The 16,545-nt window shown below is 36.8% G+C and overlaps 1 protein-coding gene across 1 annotated transcript in view; it reads right to left on the bottom strand.

Annotated features, from left to right (window-relative positions):
- Positions 1-16,545, bottom strand: part of CENPE (centromere protein E) — a 36,937-nt gene that overhangs the window by 6,984 nt on the left and 13,408 nt on the right. The window contains exons 18-33 of the mRNA XM_086464238.1: positions 16,089-16,163; positions 15,735-15,857; positions 15,243-15,377; positions 14,464-14,641; positions 13,837-13,991; positions 11,994-12,308; positions 10,839-11,150; positions 10,472-10,630; positions 9,383-9,589; positions 8,240-8,524; positions 7,985-8,143; positions 7,072-7,293; positions 4,143-4,280; positions 3,055-3,255; positions 2,826-2,972; positions 1,104-1,316 (exon numbers count right to left, since the gene is read on the bottom strand). Of these exons, the coding sequence (XP_086320364.1) occupies positions 1,104-1,316; positions 2,826-2,972; positions 3,055-3,255; positions 4,143-4,280; positions 7,072-7,293; positions 7,985-8,143; positions 8,240-8,524; positions 9,383-9,589; positions 10,472-10,630; positions 10,839-11,150; positions 11,994-12,308; positions 13,837-13,991; positions 14,464-14,641; positions 15,243-15,377; positions 15,735-15,857; positions 16,089-16,163 (3,024 nt within the window). The remainder of the gene's footprint in view (positions 1-1,103; positions 1,317-2,825; positions 2,973-3,054; positions 3,256-4,142; positions 4,281-7,071; positions 7,294-7,984; positions 8,144-8,239; positions 8,525-9,382; positions 9,590-10,471; positions 10,631-10,838; positions 11,151-11,993; positions 12,309-13,836; positions 13,992-14,463; positions 14,642-15,242; positions 15,378-15,734; positions 15,858-16,088; positions 16,164-16,545) is intronic.

The raw sequence follows: 16,545 nt of genomic DNA, 5'->3' as shown, positions 1-16,545 counted from the left end.
AGGTGTGTCCAGGACAACTAAAATTGAATAAGAAAATCCAGTTCACATGTGCTGTATGGCAACAGCAGATAAGACTTCTAGCTGGGTCAGCATTTCTAAAGTATGCTTTTTTGTAGACTCCTAAAAAGGCCCAAAAAGTCCAAAAGGCTCTAGACAGCCTTGCACGAATCTAGACTTATGAAAGCAAAGTATTCTTTGTTGTATTTATTTCCTTTTAGAGTTATGAAAGATGCAGATGATCTATAAGAATATCATCACTGTACTGATTTAAAGCTTTATTCTAGTTGAGATCATTATTTAAATCTTAAACATCTTTAACAATAAATGTTAAAAGGAATCTATGGTAAAAACCGAAAGAGATAAAACCTAAAAACCCTACATGAAGTTATGAAATAAGGCTCTTCATAATACTTGTTAGACTGTCTAGCTAATGGATCTTTATAGAGACAACTGACTCTCAGTATCATGTCCAGTATTTTTGTATACTGACATGAACCTCACCCTCTCCCCAAGCCTGCTCCCACCACCCTCCAGACAAAAATAATGCCTTAACATCTCACAATAAACAAACAGAAAAAAATTTATCATTTACTGTACTTCTGCGTATAACAGCAATTCTTTTCCAATTGTCCTTAACGTTTTTTCTGATAGTTAGAATCAGTTTCTCCACTGAACTACAAATTGGGGGAAGGTCTGCAAGGCTACTTGGGTAGTTTCACAGACTAAACATGCATCTCCAAGGCATCTTGCATGCTTCTCTCCCCCACAATAAAATACATACTTAAGGGTCCGTAATTAGAATTTTTGGAGTACAGAAATAAAATTTCTTTTCCCAATTAAAATGGATTAGTATTCATGAAATACTGTGTAAAACAGCTGAACTACAGTCAAAACCTAAGGCTGATTACCTTAACTGAGTAATTCCAGTTTTCCAGGATTGTAAGGCATTTATTATCAATTTCTTTTCCACAAGATATGGATTCACAAAAAAAAAAATCAAAGCTAGAGTATATAGAATTCTACCTCTTAATACTGAGAGCTTGTTAAAAAACCCCAGCCCAAAGCAACACAAAGCATCCATATATTCAGCATTAAGTTCGTACCTTCAGTTTGTTCAATAAACTCTGGAGACGACCATTTATTTTCTCATTTTCAGTTTGAAGTCTTTTGACTTGTTTACTCTGTTCTAGTGAAAGCTGAGTCAGTATCACAGCTATCAGTGCTTTCTGACCGTTCAGTTCATTCTTTAGATTAAGAGACATTGTAGAGAGACATTCATACCTCTTCCCCATATTTGGGAATTTCTCAAGAAGCTCCTAAAGGCAAGTTTAACAAATTCATTCAGTCACAATAAGGAAGAGAGTGATTAGCTATAAACAGAAGCTTAAAATAAGCCATCAGACTCCAGGAAAGACCCCTACAGCATGTATTTGTTTTACAACAGTAAAGTTAACAGGACTAAGACCTCAGTTTTGACTTACCGCAGGAATATGACAAAAACCACTAAAGCCAGGCACAAAAGCAGAGAATTTCTTAGTTTTCCAGAAAATAATTTCACAAACTCAAATTACATTCATGATTTAGATTACCTGACCATATCAAGAACTGTAGATCAGGCCTGAAAAGAAATTGTTGCCTGTTCACAAGTTTGCCAGCTGGACTACCCTCAGGATGGGCTCCCAAGTTCATCTACTTGCTCCTTTGTTGAAAGAAAGGGATCATGAAATTGTTCCCAGCACTCTGCCATAAAAATGGAGATGTGCTCAAGTAGCAAGCAGGCTGAGAAATGCAATAGGCTTCAAGGCACTCCCAGTAAACTGCAACTCAAGTATCACATAATGAGCTGGGTTATATATTTTAAAGGAAGTATAAAACTTCCTAGGCCTACTGCCTCAGTCTTTAGTTCTTAGTTGAAAGAAGCAGGATTCACCAGGTTTTTAACTCTTCATCCCACAGTAAAAACACTCAAACTAACATACACCCTGTGTCCAACAGAACCAAGCACCAGATACTTGAGAAAACTGGCCAAGAAAGAGACAAACAAGATCTCACCTGTTAAAGAAGCCAGAAGGGGAGAGGGCCATTAAAAAGGGATCAACTGATATTTACTTCCCTCATTATCAGCTCCCTACCGCTGATGTAGGACAGAAAGACAGCATGACTAGAGAAAGCAACACAACTGATTCTTGCAATTCGATCCTTTTTGATTTTTGGTGTTAACTGAAGAAGCACTCAGGGCTTTTCTAGCACATATAGAATGACGCTCGAATCTGCTGCACAGACATACAGACCGCAATACGATGGTACTATTTGAAGTGTTTCATATATTCATAAACCTGGTTTATTTTGGGTTTTAGTAGGTTAGTAGTACTTCTCACATCTGTGAGAAGGCATACTTAGGATAGTTAATTACAAAAAGCTCCAAGGAATTATAGGAGCTTCCTATTTTAGGAAGAAAAGCTATTTAATGAAATTAATTTATTTGGAACCAATTTATTTTTGATGAGGAGTAATGGAAAGGAGGATTTGGAGGCTTTCGCAGAAACAAAATTATAAAGCACTTCTACGTTACTAGTTATTTTCATTGGTGTGGCTGGACAGTAATGAAATCAAGTGAGATGTCTCAACTGAGAAGTTCAATTTAGTGTCCTCAGAACATTATGCACAGTTACTGAACAGCAAACCATCTGATCCCATGGTTTGCAGCATCTTAGCGAGATATGCAAACAATTTCATATATTATACAAAGAAGCCAGGTTTATGCTCCAGAACAAGTGATAAAGGTTTTACATGCATCCTTAAAATAAGCAGAGAAGTAAGTTTACCTTAATTTTCAAGGTTTTTTCCTTCAGACTGTCATCAGCCACCCGCTCTGCATTATCCAGTAGGTTCACCTGAATGGACATATCATTCAGGTTTCTCTGCTTCAGTTGGTCTAAAGCACATTCCAGTTTTGCATTTGTTTCAACACACTAAAATAAAAGCATACATGTTTAAGTACTATTCAAGAAGAGAAGTTATGAATAACTCAGTTACACAACTTGCAACACCAACCATCTCGGAACTTTTTTGCAACTCTGTCTTGAGCTGGTCCCGCTCAGACCCAACATCCTGGAGAAGTTTTTGTAGCTCATCTTTTTCTCTATTAATTGATGAAATTTGTTCTTGAAGTTGGAAAGAAAGACTATTTCTTTCAGCCAATAACTGGTCTTTTTCACATGATACGTTATTTAGCACCTCAGTCAACTGTTGAATCTATAATAGTGGAGGAAAAAAACAAACCAAGAATTACGATTTGGTCCTGGTCCATATACTCCCCTACGGAATACTCAAATCAGTTGTGTCAAATACAAAGAACACAATTTCCAATAACTCTAAAATTCACTCTAACAGCAAGAGAAGTTTAAAAATAACTTTGGTGTTTAATCATTCAGAAAAAGAAATTACAAAGAAGAGGAATAGCATAACACCTAGAGAACTCTAGTTAACTTCGGTCTTCAGTAAAGCAAGAGGGAACAAAGGCAGTCAACATATGTCCACATCACAAGAAAATGAAAATAGAAGATTAGCATAAGATATGGGCAATGGAACTGCCTTTATATCTGCTCTAATGATTAGAATACATTTGCTAGTCTGAAGCAATCCTTAATTATACTTTGAACTACAGACAAAGGAAGAGTTTTACAGGTGAAAAGTGAAGTGAAAACTGCAAGACTGAGCTGGCAAGAGCTAGATGCAAGACTTTCTGAATAACAGATATAGTTTGAAAGTTTGCAAAGCACCAAGGATTCCAAACCCACTTAGGTTTGTACTGTTTACACAGTGCATTTAAAGTCTGAGTAACTACACGTACAATTACTGACTATTATATTAAGCTTGCACACGTTGGATAAATTAGCGTCCATTCTAATGGAGTGACCAACCCAACTGGTTATGTGGCTGAGACAAGTCAAGGATGCTATTTCTAAACACCACTGAAGAAACTTGTACAAAATCCTTTGCCCTTGTTCATGCTCATTTAGCACCCACAAAAATGATGCGCTAAAATTAAAAATTAAATAGGATTTGTCTTGAGGAAAAGTTTAGCATATCAGTGATAAAACATCAGAAGACAGAATAGCTACTAAAACCGAACTCCTCACCTTGCTTGTTAGGCTGTCCTCCAAAATCTCTGACCGCCTCTGAACCTTTAACAGATGTTCTTCCCTTTCTTCAGCTTTGATCTTCTCATTGCTAAGGAGTTCTTGTTTCCACTTCAATTCCTTTTCAGTTTCAAGAATCTGGAGTAGAAATAGAGCAACAAATATAAAATAAAGTTCTGAGATATCATGTGAATCTACCTCTCACACCAGGCCATTCAGTATTTCGTAAGTGGCAAAATACTTGGCACAAAAAGACTGCTTTAGTTTGAGGTCAAGACATTTTGTCTTTGAAAGTTTCTCCTTTCACTAAACAAAGCCTGCCAACTAGCATACTCACACATCCTTAGTAAAGAATTAGACAAAGTACGCTACAAAAACATTTGGACATAGTTTCTACAACTCCTCTTTACACAAATGAGTAACACAAAGCAGAGATGTAATTTGAACAGGGTTCATATCAAGAACTCTCTAGAAATTACTACTTAATACAATTTTATGAGTTGTCAGAGTACTGTTAAATTATCTTTGATAATTTATTATAGAACTAACATCCCTTTCACTAAACCTCTGAATTTCCAGTGGAGTTTTACAAGACAATTGACACTTAAACATAGGTGAATCGAAAGATCTTGTTAGCAGGAGTAAGAAGATTCTCCTCCCACCATAGATTTGAATTAACTACGCATACTTGAAGTGGTTACTGAATATCTGAACAAGGACTGCTGCTCAATGGATACCACCCAATTCACTTGTCTTCACTGTTGTGAAGATATGCCTCATCCAGAAGAGAAATAAGTCTCAGAATTTGTTAGCTTTAGTTTCAGAACTTCGGAGCTCAACTACAAAACATAACAGGCGAATTTGATGAAATGCTAAGTGTTTTGGTAACAAAATCCATGAATTTTCTGGTTCCTCATTTGTTTCTAAATAAAGCAGCCTCAGATAACATTTTCAGAGTTTAAATACATCTTTAAATACCATTCCACAACACAGAAGTTAAAGCATGCCAATATTCTTCAGTCTGGGTATATAACATTAATACTTTTAAGGTATTTTAAGACAGCTTTGAGAATTAACTGTCTTCCTCTACCAAGCATTTATAGTTATTTACTTTAATAAAAAAATAAAGCACCTTATCAATGCTCTCCTGTAGGTTAGTCTCCAGTTTGTTCTTCTCTGATCGAATACCTTCCAGCATTTCCTGGAACTGATCTCTCTCCTGTGCTAACAAGTTGCACTGTTTCTCCCACTGTCGAAGTCTACTGCTTTCACTCTCAGTCTTTTCTTTCAGTTCTCCCAGCAGCTGGTGCCTTTCCTTAGTTACAAAATCTAAGTCCTCATTCAACTTGACTACCTATTAAAAAATATTTTTTTTAGAAAGTATAAAATCAACACATGATTATTAGCAAAAAATTCCTCTTCCATTGCTAAATTGTATTACCATGACATCACCTATTGGACCAATAAACCAGCACAAGTTATCATGGATAAATACCTGTTACTCTAATGAGTCCTTGAGGGGACATCACCTAAGTTATTTCTATGAGTTTCCTATTACTGTACTTGCCTTTTCTTTCAGTTTGTTTATTTCTTCATTTAGTTTTTCTTCAGTGCTTTGCAATTTCTCTTCTCCAATTGCTAGCATGTTCTTCTGGATACCAGCTTGCTCCTTCTGATACCTTAGTTCTTCCTGTAGATTCTCCATTTCTGTCAGAACTTTTAAGGACTGCAGAACAAGGCATTATTACATAGATGTTCACTCAGTATGACTAGATTTTGCTTATCAGGAGTTAAGAACGATAAGACAAAGCATTTTAATTTCTAGGAGGCAACTATCAGAGTAATCAAGCTCTCTAGAAAAAAAAACAACCCTCAGTTGTCATTCCCTCATGCCTAGTTTAAGAACTCCAAAGGAAGACACTCTTTAAAAGTAGTCGTTATCAGTATAATAAAAAAAGGAGCAGAAGTAAAGAGAAATGGGAAAATTGTTTTGGGGGAAACAGATTCTTTAGATCAAAAAAAATTTAAAACTATTTAAAACAAACAAACAAAAAAATCACAACAGAAAACACCCCACCAGGAAAGATACCATATTCTTGTGGCAGCTGCCACCAGTTACATAAACAATGTGTCCAACTGTTCAGTAGCAAGATGTAAATCTAAAAGGAAAGATTTGATCATCCTAGTTTGCCGATTTTGGTTTTTATATTAGTTGGTCTTTACATACTTAAGAGATCAGTGGTTCTACCTGAGGTTTGCTAAAATCCATATGAACACTTTTACTTATTTCTTAAAATAACTTGCAGAGCTTCTCTTTGGAAAAAAAAAATTTACCCAACTGCCTTTTAAATTTAGAAATTTATCAGCTTGATTTTTCTTAGCTACATATCAGAATGAATTTGTCTGAAATAGCGTGTCAACGTAAGCATAATTTTCATGCAAATACTTGAAATATTGAAGTCACTAGTCTGCCAGGAAAAAAGACATCAAGAAGGAAAAAATAGGATAGCTCATCAGTTTCTTTTCTGGGTTTAGCTTTCTCTTCATCAATCCAGAATGAGCTGAACTGATAGGAGAATGAATCCCTTAAGACATCAGTAAACCTGGATTACCTCTGCTCTTCAGTGCTGAATGCAAAAGCACTGTAAATGAAGGATAAAACAGGAACATGCACAGTGTTTGTCTGGCAGGTGGCAGCCAGCTGTGGCAAACCCCTGTGTCCAAAAGGGCAGGAAAGGGCGGGGGAAGAAATGACAGCCAGACACCAAAAATCCAGACTGGATTAGAAACTAAGTTTTTAGTGTAGTGCCGCTATGAACAAGTGAAGGGAGAGGAAGAGATACTGAAGAGCAGAAGGCTTCATGACCGGAATAATTTGGAGTGGTCCAACCTGCCTTTAAAAGAGCAATTTAAGAGACTTTATACATACTCTCTCCTTGCTTTCCTGACAGTCGGCCTCTAACTGATCTCTTTCTGCTTTACAAATCTCTACCATTTGCTGTAGCTCATCTTTCTCCTGATTAAGTAAAGTGATCTTCTCAAGCTGCTGACAGATACGCTCATTCATTGTTCTTTCAATTTGTTCTTTTTCTGCCAGTAGCTTGTCGTACTGAGAAGAGATGCAAGTCAGGTTTTCAGTTACTTCAGTAAGCTGAAAGAACAAATAAGATCCAATATTAATACTTCTAATCACCTCTTGCATGGTTAGAAGTAATTTGATAGTTTGGAAAAAGAAATCCCAGTGATATTCTAAGTTATTAAATTGTTGTCCCAGTAATCAGGTTCTGATTTAAGAAGTGTTATTGGATCATATTTCACAAGCACTATCTGTACATACGGGCTGTTGTAACTGGATTATTTTACAGAAGACACATCCATTAGTTTACTGCTGTAGTAAGCAAAGAAAGGTGTAACAATTGCGCTTAAGAGTCAATAAAATTTCAGTGCTTCCATCTTATTGGTAGACAAAAGTGAAATTGTCAAAACCTACAGGCCATTATAATTCCATAATAATGACTCCATTGTATCCACAGCAAAGAGAAGACATTAATGCTTGTTAGAATAAAGGCTAAAAGCCACAATAGCTTCAGACATAAAAATAAGTAGGTATTTTTAGTTGTAAGTAAGGCTCATAGCTTGCAGGTCAAATTGCATTTGATCATCTTTCCACTGCCTCTGTTTCCATGGAATTCTTTTGAGAAGCAGGGAAAAAAGAGAAAGGAAAGTCTTAAATTTCATTATTTATTATTTCACATTTACTGAACCCTTGCAAACTGAAGTGTGCAGTGGACATGGCTTGCCAATCCTGACAGAAGTTTTAGTTTACTTGACTTTTATCTGACCTTCTGCTGCAGTTCATCAGTTACTTCCTTCAATGCCTCTTGAGCTTTCAAAAGTTGATTTTCTTTCTCCAAAATACTTTCTTTCAGCTCCACAATAGTCTCCTGATGTTGTCCAAGAGAGTTATGAGCGCATCTCAACTCTTCCTGCATCTCTGAATTCTTTGGACACAACACAGTTAAGGTATATTACAGCCCAAATAGCACTTGCAAAATTCAAGACAGAAGTTTACAAAGGAATAGGACTGTTTTTCTTACCATGCGAAGTGTCTCCTGTACAGTCTCTCTTAGCTGGTCTCTCTCGTTTTGGAGATTCTCCAGTTGCATTTTAAGATTATCATCTCCTCTTTCTGTCATAGTGCTCACTTCCTGACAGTCATACAACTTTGGAATACAATTCGTTCCCTCCATTTTTTCAGACTCTCTTTGACATTCATTAGCCCTCACTTCCTCCATTTCACGCAATTTCCTTTGTGCCTGGCTCAGCTCTTCTCTCAGAAGAAAGAATTCTTGCTCAATAGTTTTTTCTTGAATCTGTGGTATCTGTTTTATAAAGAGATAGAAGTCAACACATTTGGGGGAGTAGCTTTAATAGAAAAATATCCAACCTTTGACAGGCTGATTATGTAAAACAAACTGAAGCAGTGTTTTAGAGATATTTCTATTTTTTTCAGAATAATAAAGTTTGACTGAACTCAATATGCAATTCAAGCTTCTTGAAGTAAGAGACATGTAAAAGTAAAATTTGACGTGAGGAGTTATGAAACAAGTTACTAGAAGTAGAATTTCATGGCCGTAGTTTAAGCCTGAGGGGGGAAAAAAAACAACCAAGAAACCCAAACCACAGAGACCTTAATCAATATTTCTTGTCTCAACAGTAGATAATAACGGTGTCAAGACAATTATTTCCTTGGAATTTGTCCATAAATACCAAAATATATGCACATATTTTTTCAACATATATACACACACACTTACAACTAACATGCACAATCAGCATGTCTAATTGCATAAAATGTTGGCTGCAATGTCCCTTTCACTGCCGGGAAAAAAGTCAGTTCTATCTATGCTTTGATAAAAGCAGAACTATCCTTTCCGGGTGAGCAGTCTTTAGCTTCAACTAGTTCCTTACAGAACCGCATCTCTGTGCGGAGCAGCTCAGAACTTCACCATCCTGTATCAAGTTAAAATTCTATTTACACAAAAATCTTTGTCATATTCTACTACTAGTTGTCCATATACAACACGAGTGGAATATATTTCAAGCAAACAATAATAATCCTGGTGTTTAATGGTCTACACTAATTTGCATGATTCTTTTCTCCAGTTTGTTTTGCAAATTTTTCACTCAAGTGACAATTCGAATAGGCATGCTTTCCATTACAGCCTTCGCATAATTACCAAAGTTCCTTCCCCACACTCTTCTTTTTTCAAATGTAAACTGTCCAGCTTATGTTGCAATGAATTGTTCTCTTGTGTAAGGAAAAAGATTTGTTCCTTTTGCACCTGAAGCTGATCACTTTCTCTACAGTTATTTTCCAATTTCTCCTCAGCAAGCTGGTCTCTCTCCAGTGTGATGATTTTTATTTCTTCCGTCATTTGTGATATCTATAAGAAAATGTGCAAATTCTATCAACTCAAACCCAAAATTAAATGCAAAAGTTTTGTTTGATTTACTCTGCTACAGTATTTTTAACATCAAGCCACTGTAACCAAACAAGAAAAACTTCAGAACCGAGTCTTTGGCCTTTGTCACCCGTTCTGCTCGAAATGCCAACCTTTTAGCAGTCTCTTCTCCAATATTGGCCAGATTTTTATCTAGAAAAAGTCTGAGAGGAAGAAGGCAAATAAAAAATACCTGTTGGATTATCTTTACGTGTCTGTTCCAAAACGTGCAAATGCAGAACTGACAGCCATTGACTTACTGGGTCTGGCAGCTGATACACTTCAAGAGAAATCCAATCTTGCATCCTATAGATTCTCCCTCCAGAGAAATTATGCAACTGAAGCAACTGTGTAACACAACATTCACAGCACACTGCTTTCTCAGTTGTTGACCAAACGGGCACAAAACCCAGCAGATCAGCCTTCTGCTGTGTGTTGGGAACCAATCTGCCATTTACAATCGTGTGCTACACCTCTGATTGGGAATGAGTGTTGTTATAAACCATTAGCCTCATCCCTACCCTTAAGTATCTCATCTCTTCCATTTGCCATCTAATGTCACCACTCAAATTGACAACCATGGGGCACACTAATTAAGCAAAGGTTTATTAGAGTGTACAGTACAGCTTGAAGTTCTGCAGAAATAGATTGGCAGTCAGTAAAGACTTGGATAAGGCAGTACTACTTTCCTGCCTACTTTCTACCAAAGGCCTAGAAATTTTCTAAGGACAAGAACAGACTATAAGCAAACCGACCAGGCTTGGTTTTAGTGTTGGAAGACACATGAAAAGTATTTTTATTTTGAATTCTCTCATCACATTTTACCTGTATTTTGAGTTCTTTAATGGTTTTCCCTAGTGCCTCTTCAACACTCAGAACCTGAGATTCTTTTTCAGCAATATTTTTTTCCAACTTCTTGACAGTGGCCTGGGATTGCTTAAGAGAACTCTGTGTATTTCTCAGTTCTTCATGTGCCAAAATATTCTTTAGAATAAAAGGAAGAAAATCCACAAAAGAAAAATCAAGTATTTTGCAACATTAGTAAGCACTCCTTGATTAGAAAAAAACAACAAAACCCCACACAAAACCCCACTCCCCTAGTGCCTTACATATTTCAGTATATTTTATAAGTGTTCTTATACTCTTCCCTTTTAACATGTATGGTCCATTTCTATAAAGGCAGAATTCCTACCATTGAAACAGTGTCCTTTATATCCTCTTTGAATTGGTCTATCTCAGTTTGCAGAGACTCCTCTTTTTGCTTCAGGTAATCTCTTTCCTGGGTTAGAGTTTTCATTTCTTCCCGACATTCAGTGAGCTGCTGAAGAACTGCCTGGATTTCCAAATCCTTGGCCTCCAGTCTCAACGCCGAAATCTTTTCTTGCTCTTTTAATTGCTCCATTTCATTTAACTTCTGCTGAGTCCGAACAAAATCTTCTCTTACCTCAAGAAGTTGTTTGTGCTCTGTCGTCTTTTCTTCTAGTTCTTTCATTTTGCTAGAGAGCTTTAGTTTGTAAAGGAAGAGGCCAGACACTTTCATTGTAATGCAAAGCTGATAGTGTGTACATGTTCTCACAGAATCTTATACTAGCTTAGAAAGGGTGAGAAATGATAGCTTTCAACAAGAGAACAGGAAGTTCATCACTTGACTTTAAGCCACTGCTTATATTCTTGCCCATATTAAATAAGCATTTGTTTATGGAACATTCCTGGGGTTTCTCTTTAGCAGCAAAAGCCTTACTAAAACTTAACTCCACACATGAAACTAGCATAGTTTAGGAATTATCAAATTAGGAGTTACCAAATCCATAGCTGGAATATGACAGCCATATCAGTGCCAACCGCCTTGTCAAAAATATGCATCTTCAGTTCCCTCCTTAAGTATTTTTTCCCTTTCTAATTGCCAATTTACATGGTGATTCTCTTTGTTTTGAAAGACCTTCTGTTCCAAACAGACTCCAGTTCCCAATGAGGACACCGTTTCTATGACTTTGTAGCAGGTCATAGCAGCATATTTAAAAAAAATATTTGCATAATAAAGATATAATTTAAGAATGGGAAAAGAACTAAAAAGTCAAGTACAAAAGGAAAACATATGACATGGAGCAACATATAAATTTCTTTGCCAATGAAGAAAGAGACTGTTGAGCTTCATAATCCTGCAACCTTATAGACCTGGCATAGAATAAGTAATACCCACTTACGCTAGAGAAATGTCAATGATAGTGTTATTTATATTTTTAAGACTACTTCTCCAAAAAAGTTGTTGGTTGTGGGGTTTTTTTTTTAAATACTATGAACAAATTCCCTATGTCTTATCTGTAAAATGGAGCAAGGTGACACTGACCTCTAATTTTACTTCATCCAAAATTCCTTTAGACTCTTGTGCTTCTTTAGATAGAATATCCATTTGGAGCTTCATATGTTCATTGTTTTCTGCTGCAGCTACATATTGTTTCTCTAGTTCTTCATGGGCCTGTTTAAGTGCTACATATTTCTGCTCAGACTTCACATATTTAAGTTGTACATCTGCTAGATTGTCTTTTGATTTTCCAATTTCTTCAGTCATATGTTTAAGTCTAACTTCGTTATCAGCTACTTCAGAGAGCAGCTTTTCTCTTTCCAATTTTAGTAAGCGTAGCTCCTCACATCTTTCAAGAATCTGCCAAGAGAAAAGCAATATTAATAGCCAGTATTTGTCATAGCTGCATAATAGAAGACATGTTCATATGCAGACAAAGGAAACAGTACAGGCAAACACACAGTGCAGCACCTTGGGTTTCGCTTTGTTGGGAGGGAGCTGTCTGGCAATCAATCCTTCAACAAGAAGCAAGACAGACAAGCCCCTGAAACTTCTTCACTCTTTAGATGTTCTTTAAATATTTCCTTTTTCTTATGTTTGAGCTAAGACTGGACTTACACTCCTAGCTATAACTCTTAAATTGAATATTTAGATGTATGAGTACTTTCTTCATGATACAGAGTTTATAAAGTTGTTAACACCTAATTAAATTTTGTTTACTAGTGGAAGTAGACCACTGGAAGGGCCCGAACTTTTTGCAAAGCATTCATGAGTGAGCAATTACTTGCCCCGGATAATTTTCACTGTACATACTCAGTAGCAGATATTTAAGGTGAGGCCACATCTAGAGTACTTTGTCCAGCTCTGGGCCACCCAATTCAAGAGGGACAAGGAACCACTGGAGAGAGTCCAACAGAGGGCTACTAAGATGATTAAGAGACTGGAGCATCTCTTATGAGGAAAGGCTGAGAGACCTGGGGCTCTTTAGCCCAGAGAAGACAAGACTGAGAGGGGACCTTATTGATGCTTATAAACATCTAAAGGGTGGGTGTCAAGAGGATGGGGCCAGGCTCTTCTCAGTGGTGCCCAGCAACAGGACAAGGGGCAACAGGTACAAACTGGAGCACAGGAAGTTCCACCTGAACATGAGGAAAGACTTCTTTACTCTGCGGGTGGCAGAGCACTGGAACAGGCTGCCCAGGGAGGCTGTGGAGTCTCCTTCCCTGGAGATACTCAAAACCCACCTGGTTGCAGTCCTGTGCAACCTGCTGTAGGTGAACCTGCTTTAGCAGGCAGGTTGGACTGGATGACCTGCATAGGCCCCTTCCAACCCCCACCATTCTGTGATAAAGAAACCTAGAAAGCTTTTGCAAATAGACCCTTTAAGACACATTTATAGCAAACTCAGTTTACTAAGCCCTGACCTGCCAAGAAACAGAAAAGTTTCTTTACAAGTTTTCCAGAATTTGCAAGTTGAATCTCTCACTTCAAGCAGCTTTTCTGCTAAGAGGTCTTGAAATTTTCTATTTTCTCTTTACCCAATTAAACAAAAATTCAGTTTTAGAATAGTAAACCAGGATCAAACGTCATGATACATATACACACAATTATCAGTGGTGACCCAAGACAAACAGGCAGGCAAATGTTGGACTAGAAATTCCCTATTAATTGTAGTAGACTTTGTGACTAAACATGTGATCTTAAATTTATTCCTAGGTGCAAATATTAAATTATTGTTCCTCAGGTATTTAATGAACTTAGTTGTAAAATCTCAGGTTATTTGATTCAAGCCAACTTTTGGCTTTAAAACTTCATTTCCAATAGGCCTCCATTAATACATTACGTCATGTACAACAAAAATAAAAGGAAAAGTGAATTTTTTTTTTACCTCTTTCTGCTGCATCTCAACAGTATTTGGTAAAGACTGAAATTCTGATAGCTCATTTACTTGTTTTTGTAGAAGAGCATTCTCTTTCAATGCTTTTTCTAGTTCTGCTTTTAAGTCAACGGTCTTTTTTTCCTGCTCCACAAGACAGAGCAAATCTAGAGAATTAACAAGTTTAGATTAATAAGAAAGTATGAGAGAAGAAAAGCATGTTTTAAATTAAGCAGATTTATAATGCGTTCTAGATGTCATGTCAATACAATTCTAGAAAAGTGTATTTTACAATAGCCAACAATTAAAAATGAAACTACTGGTCTGAATTTGGTCACCTTGTCAACTGGTCAACAAGTTGACATCCACTTTATTTTAGATTCTCCCTGACAGCCTTTGTTAACTTGACTGTCTTTATATGAAATACAAAACATTTCGTAAGTTGCTGTTTTCCAAATAGTTCAAGAAAGTGCTAAAGCAGTTACTATGTGCCAGCAGTACCAGATACTAATATTTTTATATTGACAGAAGCTCCAAGCATTTGAGAATACAAGAGCCAAAGTCTTCCCTATCCCTCTGCCATTATGAGGGAAAGGGAGGAGAGGGGGAGGGGGAAAGAAGCACCACCTGAAACAGTACCTTTTGGAACTTTGCCCTCCATCAGTGAAGTAAGCCTTGTGTTTTCTTGAAATACATACTGCAACTCTTTCTGCAAGTCAGCTTGCATTTTTTTGTAACTGATTTTTCCTGCTTCTATTTGGCTTTGATAGACTTGAATATCCTTTTGCATTTGCTTGTAATTATTTAAGAGTTCATTCTTCAGGAAAACAAAACAAGCAGTTCACACACAAAATTAAAAGTCTACTTGCTTAACATTTAAATAGTGCATCTGTCACATTTCCTGTTGTCACCCTGAACAACTTTGGCCTCGATAAATATGGCAGAATAAGCAACAATTTAACAACTGCATTCCTGTCAGAATCCTATAACAAAACATACTGCACAGGTCAGGGCCATAACTGCTTTATTATTTCAACTTTAGTCCTTCAAAGCTCAAAGTAAGCTCCATCCCACTTCTGAGTTCAAATCTCTTACTCTGTTTTGTTCTCTGGTAAAAGTAGGTTTGGAGTCTTATGTCCTAATAACTTCCTAAAGACTGTTTATTTGCACACGCTCTCTCTCTCTAGGTAAACCTAAAACCAGCCACCCACTCCTGTGGAAGAAGCCTCTTATTCTCTTTTTAACTTCCTCTTGAAGACCCGTTTTCCACAAATTCCCCAATAAAAACATTACTTGAAGCATGAGTCATTAGCTTTCTCCATATTGTCTTTATCTATTGCCCTCTTCACTAGTCTGGGAGCAGACAAGCCCTTAAAAGGATTTTGCACAGCTATAAAGGCAGTTTAACAAGTACTTGCCATCTTCTCCTTCAGCTCCAAGTTTTCAGTTCTGAGAAAAGCAGATTCTTTTTTGGCATCCAAGGCTATGGTTTCACTATCTAAGAGTGATTTCTTCAGCTGCTGAATTTCCTCAATTAGCTTATCAGAATCTCCCTGAAAGACACAGAAATACTCAAAGAAATCAAAAAAATATATAGCCATAATAAAGCAAGTGTGTTCATTATAATGTGGTTAAAATGTAAATACAGGCTCAGAAAACTTGGTAAGTTTACTCTAAAAGGAACAGCAGCAGGCTCATTTGAGAGGTGGGATAAAGGGCAGCATTTCCCATAATTTTACTTCAGAGTACTGCTGTCTGTTAATATAATAACTGACATTTTAAGCTTTGTAAAAAAATTTTCTAACATCTGTAGGGAAGCAGATTAAATTATACCAAAGTCATACCTAAATTTAACCCATCTCCAACAAAACCAAAACCATCTCTCAACCCAGCAGAAAACTCAAGTTTACCACTGAAAAAGATGTGTCCTTTTTTTCCGCTCCTGCTGTCTGCAATTCTTCCACAGAATTCTGCAACATCTTTATTTTGTTGTCTTTCTCTTTCAGCTCTTCCAGTTTGGAGTTTATTTCTGCCTAAAAGTTGGAGAAAAAAAATGGAGAAGGAAGATTCTAGTGCCCAGATTGGTTTTTCAGGTAAGAATTTAACAAAAAGCCTGCTTTGTACATAGTAAGCATTCATGGGTTTTAGACACAACCTCCTTACAGCTGGTAAGGCTAACCTCAGCAGATACAGTATTTAAAGATAAACAGAACAAGTACATTTCATACAAGTCTCATTGCATGTAAATTTATTGACAAGCTCACCTCAAGTTCCTCATTGTACACTTCAGCATTTGAAACTAGAGTCTTTAAGTTGGTAATTTCATGCATTAGCTGTATCTGTGGAGCAAATTGAAGCAGAATTGCAGAGGATGTTAGAAAGCACCCACACCAATTTTAGTTGCCAACACCATGAAAATAGGCAAAGTCTATCTTGTGTTTTCTGTTAGTGGGCAAACCGTATATACACTCACACATCATAACAGCTACAAAGCAAGTTGCTACATATTATTTCAAATGGAGAGATGAGATGCAAAGCTGTTTTATCTTCCCAGTAATTAGAAAGGACTCCAGTACAATTTAATCTGCAACAGCTCAAGAAGCAAGAGCAACACGATCAAAGCATTTAATGTAGAAATTGTGCAGGTATGACACTTCAAATTCTAGTCATGTTAAGCTGCTTTTTGTGATGCAGTGCATATATCTGATTTAATCTGTTCAC

This window comes from Leptosomus discolor, chromosome 4 (assembly GCF_034619465.1).
Source record: "Leptosomus discolor isolate bLepDis1 chromosome 4, bLepDis1.hap2, whole genome shotgun sequence".
NCBI classification, from domain to species: Eukaryota; Metazoa; Chordata; class Aves; order Leptosomiformes; family Leptosomidae; genus Leptosomus; species Leptosomus discolor.
Note: the sequence above shows the minus strand (reverse complement) of the source record. Positions and strands in the feature narration are given on the sequence as shown.